Source organism: Hoplias malabaricus, chromosome 13 (assembly GCF_029633855.1).
Source record: "Hoplias malabaricus isolate fHopMal1 chromosome 13, fHopMal1.hap1, whole genome shotgun sequence".
Lineage (NCBI taxonomy): Eukaryota > Metazoa > Chordata > Actinopteri > Characiformes > Erythrinidae > Hoplias > Hoplias malabaricus.
The window spans coordinates 37,880,826-37,903,126 of record NC_089812.1 but is presented as its reverse complement, the minus strand read 5'-3'; the positions used below and the strand labels follow the sequence as shown (position 1 = coordinate 37,903,126).

Below are 22,301 nucleotides of genomic sequence, written 5' to 3'. Positions count from 1 at the left end.
AAAGAGAGAAAGGGGTCTGGAATGTGGTGTGTTCTACTCAAGGAAATATCTTTGTGTTAATCAGTAAACACATTTGTCTTTTCATTTCATTCCTTCCCTTTGTTCAAGGTGCAAATGACAATGGAGTGGTTTCCCAGACGTGGATTAAGCTCAGTCCAGGACTAGGTATCATTTGGGATTGTGATTTCCCATTGAAAGGAGGATAGTGGGCAGGGCTGGGTTGTGATTTGATCCGAGCTGAAGTCGGTGTGTGGTGGTGAGGTTGAGGCTGCTCCTGTGTGTACACTACTCAGATCCGGGAGCTCCACACAGCGCCAAGTGCAGAGAGAGAGAGTAGGAAAAGGGAATAGAGAAAGAGAGAGAGTGTGTGTGAGTGGACGGAGAGAGAGAGAAAGAGAGAAAGAGACAGAGAAAGAGAGAGAGAGAGTAGGGAAAGGGAACAGAGAGAGAGAGAGTGTGTGTGTGTGAGTGGACGGAGAGAGAGAGAGAGAGTAGGGAAAGGGAATAGAGAAAGAGAGAGAGAGAGTAGGGAAAGGGAACAGAGAGAGAGAGAGTGTGTGTGTGTGAGTGGACGGAGAGAGAGAGAAAGAGACAGAGAGAGAGAGAGAGAGAGAGAGTAGGAAAAGGGAACACAGAGAGAGAGTGTGTGTGAGTGGACGGAGAGAGAGAGAGAGAGTAGGGAAAGGGAACACACACAGAGAGAGAGAGAGTGTGTGTGAGTGGACGGAGAGAGAGAGAGAGAGTAGGGAAAGGGAACACACACAGAGAGAGAGAAAGAGACAGAGAGAGAGAGAGTAGGAAAAGGGAATAGAGAAAGAGAGAGAGAGAGAGTAGGGAAAGGGAACAGAGAGAGAGAGAGAGAGTGTGAGTGGACGGAGAGAGAGAGACAGAGAGAGAGAGTAGGGAAAGGGAACACAGAGAGAGAGAGTGTGTGTGTGAGTGGAGGGAGAGCGAGAGAGAGAGAGTGTGTGAGTGGAGGGAGAGCGAGAGAGAGAGAGAGAGAGAAAGTGTGTGAGTGGAGGGAGAGCGAGAGAGAGAGAGAGAGAGAGAGAGTGTGAGTGGAGGGAGAGCGAGAGAGAGAGAGAGAGTGTGTGTGTGAGTGGAGGGAGAGAGCGAGCGTGGAGGGAGAGAGAGAGAGTGGAGAGACAGAGCGAGAGAGAGAGAGAGAGAGTGTGTGAGTGGAGGGAGAGCGAGAGAGAGAGAGAGAGTGTGTGTGTGAGTGGAGGGAGAGAGCGAGCGTGGAGGGAGAGAGAGAGAGTGGAGAGACAGAGCGAGAGAGAGAGAGAGAGAGTGTGTGAGTGGAGGGAGAGCGAGAGAGAGAGAGAGAGAGAGAGTGTGAGTGGAGGGAGAGAGAGAGAGTGGAGAGACAGAGCGAGAGAGAGAGAGTGTGTGAGTGGAGGGAGAGCGAGAGAGAGAGAGAGAGAGAGAGTGTGAGTGGAGGGAGAGAGCGAGCGTGGAGGGAGAGAGAGAGAGAGTGGAGAGACAGAGCGAGAGAGAGAGAGAGAGTTAGTGGGGAAAGGGAACAGAGAGAGAGAGAGAGAGTGTGTGAGTGGAGGGAGAGAGAGAGAGAGAGAGATCCTCCCTCCCCAAATCCAGGAAAACGCCGGCAGCTCCAACTACAACAGGAAGACGGATTTAACACTCGGACTGAGGTAGGAACTTAAGAACTTTTGTTGCTGCGTTGCTAAAATGTCGGGTGCTGTTTACTCGTCGCGTGAAGACAAAACCATCTAAGAACCACTGAGTTATTTTATTTATTTTAATTTTCTGGCGGTGGTTCTGCTCTTTCCCTCCGTTTAAAACCTCTCCGTGTGGCCGAATGTCACTGTTTACCAGGTGTGCTGAGATTCACACATCAGAACTTTATACAGAGTCGTGTGGCTTCACCCCGGCGACGAGATAAAGGTTATAGAGACATTCCAGGCATTATAACTTCCTCAGAAGTGGCAGGGTCTTTTTACAGGTCTTTTTTTTACATTATTATTATTTTCTGTTTTTATAACATCAAAGAAAAGTGTACAGAGATGTGATTGGTTGTAATTGTGTCTGTGTAGTAAATGTATCACAGTAATATTATTGTTGGCCGTGTAAACTGTGAAAAATGAATGAATGCATTGTCAGACTGCAGCCTTGCCTCCAGGTCACTTCTCATTAGAGTTCACATCTGCCAAACAGTCAATAAAGAGCAGTCCCATGGCACAATAAAGGCTTCAGCTCCATCGTGTACAAGGCCCGAGACACTCAGTTCCACTCATTACACACCGAGAGTGTGTCCGCCTTTTAAAACTCACATTAGCTCACGTTTGGAGTTCTTTCTTTTGCTTCTAAAAGTTCAGTTCAGTCAGTAGCTTCCAGATTGTTCCTCTGTGGTTGAGAGAGAGAGAGAGAGGGATAAATGAGCAATTTGGGCCAATCTCTTTTCCCACACAGGAAAAGCTCCTGATTAGCCTCAGATATATGGTCATGTTTGTGGGGAAATGAGTGTCACCCTCCTCCTGTGACAGGGGCGTAACTCAGACGTTCACAGTAGAATAAATCCAGTCTACGACCTAATGGTCAGCAGCAGTTAAGCTCCTTGAGGTGCTGAGGTTTCTAATGAACAAATCCATAACATAACAACAGACCCGAGGGTGGCCGTTTTTATGACGCCTGTTTTTATGGCTCTAATTGAAGCAGACATCTGCCATGTGTTTGATCTGGCAAGAAATAAATGAAACCAACAGACCACGGTGGAGGTTTGGATGAATAGAGAGGACTGGAACTCCTGGGGGTGGTTTCCCAAACAGGGATTAACCCCATTTCTGGATTATATCCTCCTTTCTGTGGAAAATGGCCCTTTTTAAAGTACTATGTGGTCCAGGACTGGGCTGAGTGCCTATCAGGAAACCACCGCTGTTGTCTCATAGGGGTTTGCTGTAATGACGGATAGAGGATATGTTTTTTGAAGACCCCTGGATTCATTCTGCCCCGCGCTGGACGTGTGACTTGGCTTTAAAGCTTTCCTGACTAATGCCTGCTAAAAAACAGCGTTTGATCCTTGTGTGTTTACAGACGACACTGAAATTTTACATTTACAACCTACTGCATGGCCCTTCTGCAAAATGTTAGAAAAAGAGGTCCTCAGCATGTTTCAAAACTTCTCTTATGCTGCTGTCCTCTTCCTTTAAACGTTTGCAACACCTCCTCCTGCAACGTTACCCACACATAAACTTCACACTCACGCAGTGTTAAACCCAACCGTCACAACAGGCTCCTCTTGAGGAACTGCCTCGCTCTGAGAGAACCTTGTCGTATACATTTGCCAACGTGTGGTGAGAAGTGGTTTCTCAACAAGCAGGTGACCTTTAATCCATTCGGTTGCTTCTTTGAACTCCACTTTCACAGGCAGTCTCCAGTACTAAGAGCCTACCCTTGCCACCTCCTACACACTCACACACACACACACACCTGGTGCCAGAAACGTGTTCGCATTTATACAACAGCTCTTCTTCCCTTCTGAACAATAGTGTCCATGGGCGCTCTTTGTTTTTCAGTAATATGTGCACCTCTGGAGATGAGTCGTGCTCAGAGCGCTCTAATGGGGTCTGTGCGTTTTGTCCAGGAGCTCGTCGCCATGGTGACGCTCCTCGATCATCGCCAGAGGCTACTGTGTGGTCCTCTAACTGACCGGGAGGGGAGGGGAGTAAAGGGGAGGGGAGGATGGGAGGTTCTCTGTGACTTTGAGCTCAGTGTGTAGTTGGATCTCTGGATTTTTTTTGAGATGACCGACTCTGGAGGCTATGCTCAGAGGGTAATAAGACATTCAGCTTTAGATGTGAACACGAGTTACGGCCGTAGTACAATTGAAGTTCTTATAAAGTAACCGTCTAAACTAAGACTGCAGTACAGAGGGCAAACAGCACTGAAGTGTTCTCTAATTCTACACTTAGAACTATATTCTAAATTAAATTTGAATCAAACGATGGGTTGATGTTTGTATTTCTCTTAATCAATTGTAACCAGGTGTTTTGATTAAGTGTTATTTTCTAACTTTAATCTCTCCTGTAGATGGCAACGGTGAGCGACTCCCGCTTGCAGCAGCAGCCCTCTCAGAAGGATGCGGCTGATCAGAACTTTGATTATATGTTCAAACTCCTCATCATTGGCAACAGCAGTGTGGGCAAAACCAGCTTTCTCTTCCGCTACGCCGACGACTCCTTCACCTCCGCCTTTGTCAGCACCGTGGGCATCGACTTCAAGGTGAAAACAGTCTTCCGCAACAACAAGCGGATAAAACTGCAGATCTGGGTATGTTTGACTGATCTTCTGCTTTGATGTAGATAGAGTAGGAGCTGGCTTTGTGCACGAATAACTCCTCGGGCCTGGATCATCACAGGATTTTGAACATGTTCATGTTCGGTGCTTTAAAACAGTGGTTCTCAACGACTGTGTTATGGGGGCCCTCCAGAGCTTTGAGGAATACTACACCAACACACGACAGAGCTAACGAAGGCCTGATGAGTTGAGGAGGGAGTAGAGACGTTTGCAGAGACGTGTGTTTTCAGCTGGACCTGAAAGCTACTGATTTAAAGGACTATGGGGTGGATTTCTAGACAGGGATTAATCTTAGTTCTGGACTACACAACATTTGAACTGTGATTTTCCAATGAAAGGAGGATATAGTCCAGTGTCAGACCTAATCCCTGTCTAGGAAACCACCCATAAGAGTCTGGTACTAGAATTATGGCTGGTCAGGGGTCTATGGAAACGTTTTTAAGGAATGGGTGATTTTAAAAAATTCAAATTTACCCCAGATTTACACCAAATATGCGTCTTCATGTTAGCACTGGATCTGTGATGGCTAATGTCGCTCTAAAGCTGTTATATTGTTGCCAACATTGCATTCTTGGTTTCCCATGTTTTGTTTTACATTTTTATTTCAGAGGTTTTCAAAGTTAACGTGAACATGAAACACGTCTTCAATTGTCAAAATCTTTTAATCCGTGAAAAACACCTTAACAAACTTCTTGCATCTCACTCAAACCACACCATCCTCAACAAGCATACATGATATATATATATTTCATTAAAAAAATAATAAGCACGTATGGCAATTGAACTTATAATTATTCAATTACTGTGAGGAGTGTGCTGTGTTCTCTCTGTGTCTGCGTGGGTTTCCTCCGGGTGACTGTCTGTGAGGAGTGTGGTGTGTTCTCCCTGTGTCTGTGTGGGTTTCCTCCGGGTGACTGTCTGTGAGGAGTGTACTGTATTCTCTCTGTGTCTGCGTGGGTTTCCTCTGGGTGACTGTCTGTGAGGAGTGTGGTGTGTTCTCTCTGTGTCTGCTTGGGTTTCCTCCGGGTGACTGTCTGTGAGGAGTGTGGTGTGTTCTCTCTGTGTCTGTGTGGGTTTCTTCCGGGTGACTGTCTGTGAGGAGTGTGGTGTGTTCTCTCTGTGTCTGCTTGGGTTTCCTCTGGGTGACTGTCTGTGAGGAGTGTGGTGTGTTCTCCCTGTGTCTGCGTGGGTTTCCTCCGGGTGACTGTCTGTGAGGAGTGTGGTGTGTTCTCTCTGTGTCTGCTTGGGTTTCCTCTGGGTGACTGTCTGTGAGGAGTGTGGTGTGTTCTCCCTGTGTCTGCGTGGGTTTCCTCCCACAGTCCAAAAACACACGTTGGTAGGTGGATTGTTGACTCAAAAGTGTCCGTAGGTGTGAGTGTAGCCCTGTGAAGGACTGGCGCCCCCTCCAGGGTGTGTTCCCGCCTTGCGCCCAATGATTCCAGGTAGGCTCTGGACCCACCGCGACCCTAAACTGGATAAGGGTTACAGATAATGAATGAATGAATTAATTATTCAGTTAATTAGGGAAAACTTAGGGTTCTAGCTTACATTTAAACAGCACTCTTCTCTTGTTTTAACCACCACAGTTTGACATTTCAGACAGAAATCTGCAAGCTTTATGCATTTGACATTTTTTCACAGCACAGCCTTTATGTAGGAACAGATTGTAAGCAAAGACTTTGTAACCAAAGAACATTTTATGCTCAATAAACTATACTCTGCACACTATTCTTAAGGTCAAACAATGAGCAGCACCGTTTGTATTTATTTATTTAAAATGGTCATTTCTCCTAATATAAGGTAATAATTGCTGAGCTGGGATTAGTTCTGACTTTAGTGAAAAAAATCTTAGGGAAAATAAAAGCGGTGAGATTATTTAAATTAGGGACAGAGGATCAGTGTCAATTCCAGTGACATCCAGAAAATAATTCCTTTATTTCATGTAAAATTGAAAGAGAACACTGTAAAATCTTGATTAAATAAAGCACAATGCTTTACATGACATAGCTGTGGGACTCTGAGCCTAATTCTCACGGTGATAATTCACATGAAAACATGGAACACTGGGTCTGTCTAAATACCTAGTGAGCTTCTTAAATACTGCATTCCTGACAACAAAAGGTCGTCCTAGTTCTTACAAACTTTAAATACGTTACATTAGATAGGGTTCCTTATCTCCTCCTCCTACTGAGGAAGCATGGCTTATATTTTACAGACAGCTGAAGGTGTTTAGTGTTGTTTGGCCCCTCAGACTGTTTTGGAGAAAGATTTCTTAGAAAAGCAAGTAGTCCTTTCTCTTTTCTTTTTCTTTTTTGTGAGTGCCACAGCAAACTAATGAAAACTTGTTTCCATTTCGCTGTTTCTGCAGAGAGAATATATAGCAAACATGCTGCAAAAATGCTGAGTCAATTGTGAGAGCTGAGGGGAGTGAACACCGGTCAGTTTCAGTGCGAGAGATCGAGTAGTGACATCACTGCTGTCTGGCTGAGCCTCTCAGTACTCACTTATGAGGCTGAATGTCAGTTGGAGCTAGTGAGACGGCTGTAAGGAAGCTCGCTAGGATCTGAGTCACTTTCACTGAGTGACTTTCATATTTTCCACAGTTTAGTAGAAAACATTAAATTCATTCATTGTCTGTAACCCTTATCCAGTTCAGGGTCGCGGTGGGTCCAGAGCCTACCTGGAATCATTGGGCGCCAGTCCTTCACAGGGCAACACACACACACACACACTCACACATTCACTCACACACTCACACCTACGGACACTTTTGAGTCACCAATCCACCTACCAACGTGTGTTTTTGGACTGTGGGAGGAAACCGGAGCACCCGGAGGAAACCCACGCAGACACAGGGAGAACACACCACACTCCTCACAGACAGTCACCCGGAGGAAACCCACGCAGACACAGGGAGAACACGCCACACTCCTCACAGACAGTCACCCGGAGAAAACCCATGCAGAGACAGAGAGAACACGCCACACTCCTCACAGACAGTCACCCGGAGGAAACCCACGCAGACACAGGGAGAACACACCCCACTCCTCACAGACAGTCACCCGGAGGAAACCCACGCAGACACAGGGAGAACACGCCACACTCCTCACAGACAGTCACCCGGAGGAAACCCACGCAGACACAGAGAGAACACGCCACACTCCTCACAGACAGTCACCCGGAGGAAACCCACGCAGACACAGGGAGAACACACCACACTCCTCACAGACAGTCACCCGGAGGAAACCCACGCAGACACAGGGAGAACACACCACACTCCTCACAGACAGTCACCCGGAGGAAACCCACGCAGACACAGGGAGAACACACCACACTCCTCACAGACAGTCACCCGGAGGAAACCCACGCAGACACAGGGAGAACACACCACACTCCTCACAGACAGTCACCCGGAGGAAACCCACGCAGACACAGGGAGAACACACCACACTCCTCACAGACAGTCACCTGGAGGAAACCCACGCAGACACAGGGAGAACACACCACACTCCTCACAGACAGTCACCCGGAGGAAACCCACGCAGACACAGGGAGAACACACCACACTCCTCACAGACAGTCACCCGGAGGAAACCCACGCAGACACAGGGAGAACACACCACACTCCTCACAGACAGTCACCCGGAGGAAACCCACGCAGACACAGGGAGAACACACCACACTCCTCACAGACAGTCACCCGGAGGAAACCCACGCAGACACAGGGAGAACACACCACACTCCTCACAGACAGTCACCCGGAGGAAACCCACGCAGACACAGGGAGAACACACCACACTCCTCACAGACAGTCACCCGGAGGAAACCCACGCAGACACAGGGAGAACACACCACACTCCTCACAGACAGTCCCCCGGAGCGGGACTCAAACCCACAACCTCCAGGCCCCTGCAGCTGTGACAGAGACACCACCTGCTGCTCCACCGTGCCGGCCCAAACATTAAATTACTAGCTGCAATTTAATAATGCACATTTTAAATGGATGTCTACAGTCCTGTAAACTATATGGACTCGTCTTATTCAATCTCCATATTTCTGATGCATATCTAATCTACACAATACATTCCACACTGAAAAAAGTCATGTGAAACCTGACCAGTGCTGTTTTTAAATAAAAAAGATATTTACTGGTCAGAACACACACATCAGAGCCAATTAAAATAAAACAGAAAACACAAAGCTGACCTGATCTGGTCTCAGCATCATCCACCGCTGTCTACACGTAGCTTTATTTTAGCTCACTGTTTTGATTAGTGCAAGCACTGTGTCTCGAAGTCATAATTATCAACCAGAGCTCAGCATGTTCTGTACTAAGCTGCTTGTGTAAGCAGGGTGTAGGAGTCAAATCTATCCACTAAATTGGTAGGTTCTCAGTGCCTCCAGGTCACAATAATAAACTTTTGTCAGCCAACGCTATGAAAGTTTTGCTATAGCTCTCAGCATTCTCCTGCCTCTCCTATTTCACCAGCCTTCCCACATACAGCCGAACGTTGCAGCTGTTTTCCTCCTCGTATTTTAAAAAGCAGTGTTTTTATGAAGCTCGGCCAGGACGCTGTAGGTTTGAGTGGGGCAGCAGTGGCAGGTAGGGTAATTGATTTGCACTCTCGTAGGTTTCTGAGTGCAAGGCAGATGAAGTAGATGGCACTGCTTTCATGTAAGAGCCTTCTTAATGTGTTCAGTGGCATCCATCCAAAGCTGAAATGGCCCCATTGTTTGCCTACGCCGGTTCCTCCAGAGGGCCCAGAGCATGGCTGGCATGAAGCACTTCCCGGCAAAGCCACACCCCTGTCGGTTTCTCTTCACTACCAGTAAGTTTAACATGGTGAGGGGCTTTAAAAGGCGTAGAAGTTTTGCAGGGTGCACTGCACGGACTTTCACTCTTTTGGTCACATGCAGATCCAGTGTTGTTCTTCAGACGTTGATTTCTTTGGCATATCACATCTTCACCAAATCTAGAGATAAATATGTTGACTTTTTTGAAAAGTTTAAATTTTTTCAGGTTATATTTTGTGTCATCAAACACACATCTACAACCAAGACAAGAACATCCTGATGATTGAGGGTCATTATTGATAATCTCTACCTTACACTTGTTTTAAACATAAATCTAAAGTTGTCATTGGAAGTTTTTTTTTTTTTATAAACATTGTCACTCCCCAAAAAACAAGATTACTACATCATTTGAACACAGCAGCTGTCCTTCACAGTGTGTGAAATGTTGATTGGGCCAATAAAAATTCTACAAAATGATTTAGGATAAAGTCTTCTTATATTAAGTTTCAAACAAAGTTAATGATGTTAAAATAGTTTCCTTCTCCTGTAAAGTTACTGTTTTGGAGATACATATTTTTATTTCAGGAAATACACATTATTCATTCATTCATTCATTGTCTGTAACCCTTATCCAGTTCAGGACTGCGGTGGGTCCGTAGCCTACCTGGAATCACTGGGCGCAAGGCAGGAACACACCCTGGAGGGGGTGCCACTCCTTCACAGGGCGACACTCACCTACACACCTTTCAGCCGCCAATCCACCTACCAATGTGTGTTTTCGGAACGTAGGAGTAAACCCACGCAGACACAAAGAGAACACACCACACTGCTCACAGTCACCCGGAGGAAACCCATGCAGACACCAAGAGAATACACCACACTCCTCACAGACAGTCACCCGGAGGAAACCCACGCGGACACAGGGAGAACACACCACACTCCTCACAGACAGTCACCCGGAGGAAACCCACGCAGACACCAAGAGAATACACCACACTCCTCACAGACAGTCACCCGGAGGAAACCCACGCGGACACAGAGAGAACACACCACACTCCTCACAGACAGTCACCCGGAGGAAACCCACACAGACACAGGGAGAACACACCACACTCCTCACAGACAGTCACCCGGTGGAAACCCACGCAGACACAGGGAGAACACACCACACTCCTCACAGACAGTCACCAGGAGGAAACCCACGCAGACACAGGGAGAACACACCATACTCCTCACAGACAGTCACCCGGAGGAAACCCACGCGGACACAGGGAGAACACACCACACTGGTGTACACTAATGGACGTAAACACTTGTGAATTATCTTGGCTCTGGTGAAAGTATGGAGCTTGATTTTATCTGTTAAATAGGAAAACTTAAAGTACAATTTGGTTTTGGTGGTCTATCAGGTCTTGCACAGTGGTTACAAGTCTTAACTTGTCCATTTAAAACAAAAAACATTTTTTAATTGTTAGTAAAGACTTTTTTTTCCAATTTTACTCACTATTTTTTATGCAATGGATTACCTGAGATGTAACACCATCAGAGAGATCCTGATATGCTTCAGATAGGATGGCAATTGAACGTCATGGCTATTTTAACGAGAAAAAAAAAATAGGTGGTTACTGACCAACAATTACTCTAGTTAAATGAAGAAATCACACAGAGAGGTCGAGGGCAGTGTGAATATGTGAGACATGCGATAAAGTGTGTCCTGATTTCTGAGAGCAGGCTGTCCACATTGTATTGTGCAGAAACAGGATGTGACGCGTTTGTAAGGACACGACACCGTTCACACTGCTGAACTCACACAGTGGAGGTCATCATACTGCTTCATCTAAGAGAACCAGTGCCGATTTCTATTTCTACCTCCCCCATGCTCTGTTCTTTATTGGTTGATGCTATCTTTTCAGCTGAGCTGTTAACAACAAAGGCTTGGCTTGGCAAACAATGGGACTGCATCATAAATGTAACACATTGACTGGATATTTGACTAAACTGTTGCAAAGTGGCGTTATCTCAATTTATAAAAGAAACATTTACTAAATTATAATTAATTTGTGTGTGTATAGGAAGCTGTGAATGTTATAGATCATCAGATATTTTCCTACACTTAGCACAAAGCTTTGTAAAATATAAACTTTATTTCTTTCATCTGTAAATGATTATTATATAAAGCTCCTGATTAATGGGAGATGCGCACACACAGCCTTAATGGAACATCTCCAACCCGAGTGACCCTGCCGTTACCTGGGCAACCTCTCCCCTCCCTCACTTATGATGTCAAGGCTCTTATGCAAATGAGGGGCCAGACGAGGTTTCCAGGCGACAGTGGGGTAGTTGCCGTGCCAACATCGTGCCTTTTACCTGTTTGATTACCTTAAATCTTCATTTCTAATTGTTTTTGTCACTCAGCTTTGTGTGACTGCTGTTGACGAGAGATTTCCATGAACGCAGAGGTCTGACATTAGCCGAGGGGTTTGACCAGTGGGATTGCTCTTGTAATAACTTCTTTAAATGAACATCAGGCTGTTGTCCTCTACTCATTCCCCATTTGAACTTTATATTAATATTCGTATATTAAAATAATAGAGTGATCATTAGTTTAGAGTAGGATTTTTTTAAGGTACACATAAGCAGACTGGATGACTTTACATTTCTAATAAAAATATCTAACTGTAACCTTCTTGTTCATTTGGCTTCAAGTGGAACTTTCACTATTGCTGCCCTCTGTTGGTTAGAAATATGATCCAACTCTGAGTTCAGGAGGACTCTCTCTCAATGAGTGAATGAAGCTCTCAATATACATTCCACTTTAAAAGAAGGTTTAAAAAATGTGGGGGCCTTTTCTTATTGTATCTAAATCTGGTTTAAAAACAAAACAGAATCTCTGGTTGGGCCAAGGTTACGTGAGATATGAAGCTATTGCTCTGTGTTGTATATCTGACCCTGGTGTTGTTTGTCTGTATTAGGACACAGCAGGACAGGAGCGCTACAGAACCATCACTACTGCTTACTACAGAGGAGCCATGGGCTTCCTGCTCATGTATGATATCACCAACCAGGACTCCTTCAGTGCTGTACAGGACTGGTGAGTGGACACTGACTTTTCTTCAGGGAAATAACCTCCCGTTGCTTGGACGACTTTCCACACCAAGGTTTGAGTCCTGATACACGGTATATGTTTGGTCCTGTCGTCATCACCCACATGGGCTGAATCTCCCCATACTCAATGCTGATTGGTTTGTAGAGGGGCATGAACAGATTCATTGCTACTACTTCTGCTACATATTTGTGGCTAAAATATCTCATGTCAGTCACAAACACAGTCATTATTTACTTTTGCAAAGCTTACATATTCAACAGCTTCTTATTCGTATTTTCCGTTCCACCTTAAATGGCTGAACTTAGTCCTCTGGCTGATTAATGCTGCGTCCCAAACTGCACCTGCCTGGGGCATGGTATAGTTCTGGTAATGAATTTACAGTTAAGTGTTTTTACATTTTCCAACGTCAAGGCAGTGAGAGAAATTGCCTGGTTATGTCCATCTCTGTCTTTTATATTGCTTCAACATCCTATAATTAGTCAGAAAGTCAGAACCATCCCGAATGTGGTTTAACACAGCACACGAATGCAGATAGACCAAGTTCTGATCTTTGATTTAGGACCATTGTTCTGAAAAGTCAGAAATCTGGACCAAACGATGTGTGAAAGCACATTAAATGTCAAAACTGTTTCTGTGAGGAGTTGGTGGCGTCCTGCCACACAACCAAGTCGAGCACTAAAGTTGGATGATTTGTCGTGGCTCATTAAGTGATGCTTTTTCTCCGAGAAACATTGGATTGATGTCCCATGAGAACACAAGGGCCACTTCTTCACAGTTCAGTAGTCCTTAGCGCACGCTTGGCACTGGACATGCTTGTCTGTGGAGATTAAACGTGACATTAATACACATTTGAAAGCCTGTGCTCATTAAAGTAGATTAATTTACTGATTATAAGAGGTGTCTGCAAATGTTTTGGACGTATAATGTATGGCTCTTAATAAACTGTTTGTTTGGTGTTATGTAAAACGTATCACATCCCTGTACACAGCAGTGAAAAAGCAATGAAGCACATCCAGCAGAGGATGCAGTTTGAGATCGTTCCTCCTCACAGCAATAAGACGACTGAGTCTGATTACTTCAGGGACACTACTGTACTCACTCCTGCGTTACACAATACAGCTCCATGTTTACAGCTAACACACACAGTGCTGAACCTGCTACTGTTGCGTTCATAATGCAATTTACACTCATTTGAAGCTCTGAATCCTCTTGTACCTTCATCTTTTTAACTTAATTCTATATATATTCCTCTTACTCTAATTATTTGCAGTATTTCCAATGTGGCAGGTTCCTTCTGGAAACATAAAGTGGTGTCTTATGTGACTTAGTCCAGTGGCTGTCTGTTGGTTTCAGGGCTACACAGATTAAGACTTACTCATGGGACAATGCCCAGGTCATCCTGGTGGGTAATAAGTGCGACCTGGAAGACGACAGACTCATTCCAACGGAAGATAGTCAGCGATTGGCAGATGAATTAGGTGAGGATGAGCATGCTCACACATACACGCCCCTTACCTAACACACATACAGCAAACGGAACACACCTGTATTTATGTGCCAGTGCTGTGATTATTCATACACTGTACTTGTAGAATGTCTTTGAGGATTTCGGCTCTGTTTTCTCTTTTGCTCAGGCTTCCAGTTTTTTGAGGCCAGTGCCAAAGACAACATCAACGTGAAGCAGGTGTTTGAGCGGCTGGTGGATGTGATATGTGAGAAGATGAACGAAACAATGGAAGGAGATGGTAGTCCAGTTGCCAATCACAAAGACCCCAACTTACAGGACTCTCCTGCTGAGGGACACAGCAGCTGTGCCTGCTAAAGGCCAGTCCCCCTCACCTCATTTCACCTTCCAAACTACCCACGGCCTTTCCCTGAAGCTGTCTTTGCACATATGAAGTGGCGGGTTTAAGTTGAAGCCAGATTCACGGTATGGCACAGCGGTCGGTAGCGTTTCACATATTTAAGATTTGGGCTAAAGGTTGAATTCAGGAAAAGCATGAGTTCCATCAATTTTCCTAAACACAAGGAAATTCATTCTCTGTTTTCCTTGAATTAGACTTTGCCATTATGCTGAATCCATTAGTGACAGTGTGTACAGTCAATGGGACTGACGAGTCTAGCAAGCATTCTATCCAAAAGAAAAGGGCTGTTCAGTATCCACTGTGCGTTTAGCAGTGAGGAGTAAAATAAAATTCAGTTTGAGTTGATGATGAATAAAGTCTAAGGTGCCCACATTTTTGGATTTTAGGATGCCTCCTTCCGAAACCTTGCCGTTAGCATGAATTCAGTCCTACAGCGTACAGAGATAATCATACATCCTTCAATCGCTTGGCCATCCTTCTCTAAGCGACTCCTCTCATGGGTTCATTGTCCCCACCCCAATGCTACAGCATGGGAGAAATCTCTGATTTGTGCCAGAGTGCGCTTGTGTGGTGTCAGATTGCCCCGTATTCAACTGTCACTACCATCCTGTGCTGCATGTGGCTGGTGTACCAGTGTAATATGAAATTTACACATCTAATTATCTTCCAAAGGAGGACGGTAAAATGCAAAAACACACACATGGCTTTATGTGAACGAAGGGAATACTTAGACATGTTTGACTTAAAGTGCATAATTACGTTTTTTAAATGATTTACTGTAAAGCTCACTGTTATGTGTCGTTTCATTCATTTATAGGGTCTTGTTAATTATAAAATATAACACTCCACTCACCATTTGGTGAGAAAGGCACTGGGTGTACCTGGCTGGTTAATATTGTGGGGGGGGGGTCTGGTTATTCTGGTTATCTTTATATTTGAATGAATCTATTTTACATAAGATTTCCTGCTTTAGAGAATGCTCACTATTCTTGTTTCAACCTGGTCACAGTGATAAGACAAGAACTAGAGAAGATTGTGTACCATCACGTTCTGTCCCCACCCCTTTCCCTCTCTCTTTCTATCACTTGCTCCACATACGGTGCCAGCTGTCCGTTATGACCAGTTGGCGCCTCTCAGCAGAGATATAGACCTATGCCCCCCCCTCCCCCACACCACCTTTGGCTTGTGGGCTCTGAATATTTTGTGTACCATGTCTTGAATATTATTTTGGTGCCCTGTGATAGTGTAAGAACCTGATTCATTTTTTGTTAACACTGGCTTTTCTTTTCTTTTTTGAAACGCTTTAAACACTGTTTAAATTTTTAGAAGTGTTGTCATATTGAGTATTTAAACTGGAATCATGTATTTATTCAAAGCTTCTGTGTCTGCTACTGCAGTGGGACACTTACATTTGTATCGAATATCAGTGCAGAATTGAAGGATCTATGTCTAGAGATGGCTCAGAGACTCATGGGTCTCCCATTTCCAAACAGGCTCTGAACTCTAGTTCTAGGTCAGAGTCAGCACAGTTTTTGTTTCCCTTCCAAAATCCACCTGAGCAACCTCTGCAGTTAGTTACTGATTTAGTAGGTGTGCTTGAATACGGAAGTCACCCCACTGTGCTGGGTACCTCTCCCTCAGGACCAGGCCTGGACATCCTCACCCTAATTTCTCTGACTGTATGGTATTCTAACTAGGGGTGAAGTACTACACTGAAGCACCTTTCTGTCTTGTACTCATTTAATGTTTTAAAGTCTACATTTCCTGATAAAGAAGATTTAAAGTAATGAAATTAATGTAAAAATGCTTTGCAAAATAATAAATAAAAGAACCTCAAAAAAACTGTTGACTGAATTTTTGGTTCATTGTGATACTTTTATAGATAAAAGACAAATAGGAGAATTCTAAGGCTCTCATTCAAATTCTAAGGATTCTACAGTGTGCTGAAGTTTGGTTGATTACAGTGGGGTGAAGGGTGGATCTGATAGCATCTGATTTATTACTGTATACCACATGCCTGCCAGGCTCAATTTTATCTAACTACCCAGTGCCCGCGACAAAAGAGGTTTCCTGTAGCACGATTTCCTGGTAGCCACCGGTAACCCACAATGTCCTGAAGAACAAGGGGAAAAAAAGCACCATTGAGTTTCATTAAAAATGCATGAAAACGTACATATAACATGTGAAAAACGCTTTCTCTCGTCATTACACAGCATTACCATCAAATGTGGATTTTACATATTATTGCTGTCCAGTTAAAAACATCTTTGTTTTGAACACAGCAGCTGTCCTTAACAAAATATTGTAAATATTGAATGACCCAATAGAAATGCTCCAGAATTACTTGGAATTAAATCTTTTACATTGACTTCCCAGGTAGGTGTCACAGACACACAGCTGCAGGTACCTGGAGGTTGTGTGTTCGAGTCCCGCTCCGGGTGACTGTCTGTGAGGAGTGTGGAGTGTTCTCCCTGTGTCTGCGTGGGTTTCCTCCAGGTGACTGTCTGTGAGGAGTGTGGTGTGTTCTCCCTGTGTCTGCGTGGGTTTCCTCCAGGTGACTGTCTGTGAGGAGTGTGGTGTGTTCTCCCTGTGTCTGCGTGGGTTTCCTCCGGGTGACTGTCTGTGAGGAGTGTGGTGTGTTCTCCCTGTGTCTGAGTGGGTTTCCTCCGGGTGACTGTCTGTGAGGAGTGTGGTGTGTTCTCCCTGTGTCTGCGTGGGTTTCCTCCGGGTGACTGTCTGTGAGGAGTGTGGTGTGTTCTCCCTGTGTCTGTGTGGGTTTCCTCCGGGTGACTGTCTGTGAGGAGTGTGGTGTGTTCTCCCTGTGTCTGCGTGGGTTTCCTCCGGGTGACTGTCTGTGAGGAGTGTGGTGTGTTCTCCCTGTGTCTGCGTGGGTTTCCTCCGGGTGACTGTCTGTGAGGAGTGTGGTGTGTTCTCCCTGTCTGCGCGTGGGTTTCCTCCGGGTGACTGTCTGTGAGGAGTGTGGTGTGTTCTCCCTGTGTCTGCGTGGGTTTCCTCCGGGTGACTGTCTGTGAGGAGTGTGGTGTGTTCTCCCTGTGTCTGCGTGGGTTTCCTCCGGGTGACTGTCTGTGAGGAGTGTGGTGTGTTCTCCCTGTGTCTGCGTGGGTTTCCTCCGGGTGACTGTCTGTGAGGAGTGTGGTGTGTTCTCCCTGTGTCTGAGTGGGTTTCCTCCGGGTGACTGTCTGTGAGGAGTGTGGTGTGTTCTCCCTGTGTCTGTGTGGGTTTCCTCCGGGTGACTGTCTGGGAGGAGTGTGGTGTGTTCTCCCTGTGTCTGTGTGGGTTTCCTCCGGGTGACTGTCTGTGAGGAGTGTGGTGTGTTCTCCCTGTATCTGCGTGGGTTTCCTCCGGGTGACTGTCTGTGAGGAGTGTGGTGTGTTTTCCCTGTGTCTGCGTGGGTTTCCTCCGGGTGACTGTCTGTGAGGAGTGTGGTGTGTTCTCCCTGTGTCTGCGTGGGTTTCCTCCGGGTGACTGTCTGTGAGGAGTGTGGTGTGTTCTCCCTGTGTCTGCGTGGGTTTCCTCCGGGTGACTGTCTGTGAGGAGTGTGGTGTGTTCTCCCTGTGTCTGCGTGGGTTTCCTCCGGGTGACTGTCTGTGAGGAGTGTGGTGTGTTCTCCCTGCGTCTGCGTGGGTTTCCTCCGGGTGACTGTCTGTGAGGAGTGTGGTGTGTTCTCCCTGTGTCTGCGTGGGTTTCCTCCGGGTGACTGTCTGTGAGGAGTGTGGTGTGTTCTCCCTGTGTCTGCGTGGGTTTCCTCCGGGTGACTGTCTGTGAGGAGTGTGGTGTGTTCTCCCTGTGTCTGCGTGGGTTTCCTCCGGGTGACTGTCTGGGAGGAGTGTGGTGTGTTCTCCCTGTGTCTGTGTGGGTTTCCTCCGGGTGACTGTCTGTGAGGAGTGTGGTGTGTTCTCCCTGCGTCTGCGTGGGTTTCCTCCGGGTGACTGTCTGTGAGGAGTGTGGTGTGTTCTCCCTGTGTCTGCGTGGGTTTCCTCCGGGTGACTGTCTGTGAGGAGTGTGGTGTGTTCTCCCTGCGTCTGCGTGGGTTTCCTCCGGGTGACTGTCTGTGAGGAGTGTGGTGTGTTCTCCCTGCGTCTGCGTGGGTTTCCTCCGGGTGACTGTCTGTGAGGAGTGTGGTGTGTTCTCCCTGTGTCTGCGTGGGTTTCCTCCGGGTGACTGTCTGTGAGGAGTGTGGTGTGTTCTCCCTGTGTCTGCGTGGGTTTCCTCCGGGTGACTGTCTGTGAGGAGTGTGGTGTGTTCTCCCTGTGTCTGCGTGGGTTTCCTCCGGGTGACTGTCTGTGAGGAGTGTGGTGTGTTCTCCCTGTGTCTGCGTGGGTTTCCTCCGGGTGACTGTCTGTGAGGAGTGTGGTGTGTTCTCCCTGTGTCTGAGTGGGTTTCCTCCGGGTGACTGTCTGTGAGGAGTGTGGTGTGTTCTCCCTGTGTCTGTGTGGGTTTCCTCTGGGTGACTGTCTGGGAGGAGTGTGGTGTGTTCTCCCTGTGTCTGTGTGGGTTTCCTCCGGGTGACTGTCTGGGAGGAGTGTGGTGTGTTCTCCCTGTGTCTGTGTGGGTTTCCTCCGGGTGACTGTCTGTGAGGAGTGTGGTGTGTTCTCCCTGTATCTGCGTGGGTTTCCTCCGGGTGACTGTCTGTGAGGAGTGTGGTGTGTTTTCCCTGTGTCTGCGTGGGTTTCCTCCGGGTGACTGTCTGTGAGGAGTGTGGTGTGTTCTCCCTGTGTCTGCGTGGGTTTCCTCCGGGTGACTGTCTGTGAGGAGTGTGGTGTGTTCTCCCTGTGTCTGCGTGGGTTTCCTCCGGGTGACTGTCTGTGAGGAGTGTGGTGTGTTCTCCCTGTGTCTGCGTGGGTTTCCTCCGGGTGACTGTCTGTGAGGAGTGTGGTGTGTTCTCCCTGTGTCTGCGTGGGTTTCCTCCGGGTGACTGTCTGGGAGGAGTGTGGTGTGTTCTCCCTGTGTCTGCGTGGGTTTCCTCCGGGTGACTGTCTGTGAGGAGTGTGGTGTGTTCTCCCTGTATCTGCGTGGGTTTCCTCCGGGTGACTGTCTGTGAGGAGTGTGGTGTGTTTTCCCTGTGTCTGCGTGGGTTTCCTCCGGGTGACTGTCTGTGAGGAGTGTGGTGTGTTCTCCCTGTGTCTGCGTGGGTTTCCTCCGGGTGACTGTCTGTGAGGAGTGTGGTGTGTTCTCCCTGTGTCTGCGTGGGTTTCCTCCGGGTGACTGTCTGTGAGGAGTGTGGTGTGTTCTCCCTGTGTCTGCGTGGGTTTCCTCCGGGTGACTGTCTGTGAGGAGTGTGGTGTGTTCTCCCTGTGTCTGCGTGGGTTTCCTCCGGGTGACTGTCTGTGAGGAGTGTGGTGTGTTCTCCCTGTGTCTGCGTGGGTTTCCTCCGGGTGACTGTCTGTGAGGAGTGTGGTGTGTTCTCCCTGTGTCTGCGTGGGTTTCCTCCGGGTGACTGTCTGTGAGGAGTGTGGTGTGTTCTCCCTGTGTCTGCGTGGGTTTCCTCCGGGTGACTGTCTGTGAGGAGTGTGGTGTGTTCTCCCTGTATCTGCGTGGGTTTCCTCCGGGTGACTGTCTGTGAGGAGTGTGGTGTGTTCTCCCTGTGTCTGCGTGGGTTTCCTCCGGGTGACTGTCTGTGAGGAGTGTGGTGTGTTTTCCCTGTGTCTGCGTGGGTTTCCTCCGGGTGACTGTCTGTGAGGAGTGTGGTGTGTTCTCCCTGTGTCTGCGTGGGTTTCCTCCGGGTGACTGTCTGTGAGGAGTGTGGTGTGTTCTCCCTGTGTCTGCGTGGGTTTCCTCCGGGTGACTGTCTGTGAGGAGTGTGGTGTGTTCTCCCTGTGTCTGCGTGGGTTTCCTCCGGGTGACTGTCTGTGAGGAGTGTGGTGTGTTCTCCCTGTGTCTGCGTGGGTTTCCTCCGGGTGACTGTCTGTGAGGAGTGTGGTGTGTTCTCCCTGTGTCTGCGTGGGTTTCCTCCGGGTGACTGTCTGTGAGGAGTGTGGTGTGTTCTCCCTGTGTCTGCGTGGGTTTCCTCCGGGTGACTGTCTGTGAGGAGTGTGGTGTGTTCTCCCTGCGTCTGCGTGGGTTTCCTCCGGGTGACTGTCTGTGAGGAGTGTGGTGTGTTCTCCCTGCGTCTGCGTGGGTTTCCTCCGGGTGACTGTCTGTGAGGAGTGTGGTGTGTTCTCCCTGCGTCTGCGTGGGTTTCCTCCGGGTGACTGTCTGTGAGGAGTGTGGTGTGTTCTCCCTGCGTCTGCGTGGGTTTCCTCCGGGTGACTGTCTGTGAGGAGTGTGGTGTGTTCTCCCTGCGTCTGCGTGGGTTTCCTCCGGGTGACTGTCTGTGAGGAGTGTGGTGTGTTCTCCCTGCGTCTGCGTGGGTTTCCTCCGGGTGACTGTCTGTGAGGAGTGTGGTGTGTTCTCCCTGCGTCTGCGTGGGTTTCCTCCGGGTGACTGTCTGTGAGGAGTGTGGTGTGTTCTCCCTGCGTCTGCGTGGGTTTCCTCCGGGTGACTGTCTGTGAGGAGTGTGGTGTGTTTTCCCTGCGTCTGCGTGGGTTTCCTCCGGGTGACTGTCTGTGAGGAGTGTGGTGTGTTCTCCCTGTGTCTGCGTGGGTTTCCTCCGGGTGACTGTGAGGAGTGTGGTGTGTTTTCCCTGTGTCTGCGTGGGTTTCCTCCGGGTGACTGTCTGTGAGGAGTGTGGTGTGTTCTCCCTGTGTCTGCGTGGGTTTCCTCCGGGTGACTGTCTGTGAGGAGTGTGGTGTGTTCTCCCTGTGTCTGCGTGGGTTTCCTCCGGGTGACTGTCTGTGAGGAGTGTGGTGTGTTCTCCCTGTGTCTGCGTGGGTTTCCTCCGGGTGACTGTCTGTGAGGAGTGTGGTGTGTTCTCCCTGTGTCTGCGTGGGTTTCCTCCGGGTGACTGTCTGTGAGGAGTGTGGTGTGTTCTCCCTGTGTCTGCGTGGGTTTCCTCCGGGTGACTGTCTGTGAGGAGTGTGGTGTGTTCTCCCTGTGTCTGTGTGGGTTTCCTCCGGGTGACTGACTGTGAGGATTGTGGTGTGTTACAGATGATGAATGAATGAATGAACGAACATTGACTTCCCCTGAAAGTTAAAACTTTTTTTCCCATTCTCCTGTAGAAGTTACTATTTTGGGAGATATGATTTTAATTGGACAACGACAACAATGCTTGGCAGTGAGCACACACACACACACAGTAGTGATTAGGTCCAGTGAAAATACACACCTGCAGCAGCAGGCTGCCACCTAGGAACATTGCTACAAGGAGCCTTGCTAAAGGGCAATTCCGTCATGGATGTTGAGGGAGGAGAAATCACTAATCCTTCCGTCCTCTAACGCCCATTTTTTTTCCCAGGCTGTATCAGAATTGAACTGGTGACATTTCAGTCTCAAGGCTGCTTATCTATGAATTTGACGACAGCTAAAGGAACAACTGAGTCACTTTCCTAGACCAAAATAAAGCAAGCATGTTCTAGTTTTCCACTGTATTCAAATGTATTAGATCCACTACAATATCATGCAGTGCCTTAAAGGCCTCCAGAACTGATCATATCACATTAGTTTGAATGGAAAAACATCGGCGCCTAGTACATAGCTTAACTTTACTTCTTTTCAATACTTTTTACTAAGAAAATATTTTTAAACTGTGCTGTAAATCTGCAATAAATTCCACAAGCAGTTTGTTTCCTGTAGATGTGTTAACTTATTTAAAACAAACAAAATGTAAATTATAGGGGTGTCTATAATTATTCATGTGACTGTCAGAACAGGAAGCGGATCTCCCATCTTTGGGAAATTCATTCTCACCTCAGATAGGGAACATGGCATTAAACAGTTTGACCTTCATTTACAAAATAGAAAACCACTAGTTTTGGAAACAAGAGGCTGGGGGAAACTGTAGTAGGGGCCTCAAAAACATAAAGTGACTCAATGCTCTTTAATTAATTAGATGCTTAGTGATGTTTAATTCGATGATTGGTGATTTGCGGGTCCAACGATTTAGGCTGATGTAACTGCAACATTCCAAATTACGAGTGACACGGAGGGTGAAAAGTGAAGTGGCAGTCTTGGGGTGGGATGTGTTTGGACTCCATCACACTTTATCTATGAGTGTAACACACACTGATAAGGCATGTTGAGTGAAAAAAGAACAGGGTGCTGCTGTCTGATAACAAGACCAGTTAGTGTAGCTCCACAGGAGCAAAACCTTCTCTGCCATT

At 47.2% G+C, this 22,301-nt stretch overlaps 1 protein-coding gene across 3 annotated transcripts; it reads left to right on the top strand.

Moving 5' to 3' along the window:
• Window positions 1-1,466: 1,466 nt before the first annotated feature.
• On the top strand, window positions 1,467-15,906 carry rab3db (RAB3D, member RAS oncogene family, b). Of its 3 annotated transcripts, none has more exons than XM_066642639.1 (5): window positions 1,467-1,652; window positions 4,048-4,239; window positions 12,081-12,199; window positions 13,568-13,692; window positions 13,849-15,906. In XM_066642639.1, exons 2-5 carry the CDS (start codon window positions 4,048-4,050, stop codon window positions 14,034-14,036), a joined length of 624 nt encoding a protein of 207 aa, XP_066498736.1. In that variant the 5' UTR covers window positions 1,467-1,652; the 3' UTR covers window positions 14,037-15,906. The 3 variants fall into 3 exon arrangements, with proteins under 3 accessions (XP_066498736.1, XP_066498734.1, XP_066498735.1); XM_066642637.1 differs by having other exon boundaries at window positions 1,473-1,652; window positions 4,048-4,287; XM_066642638.1 differs by lacking the exon at window positions 1,467-1,652 and adding an exon at window positions 1,887-1,963 and having other exon boundaries at window positions 4,048-4,287.
• Window positions 15,907-22,301: the final 6,395 nt, after the last annotated feature.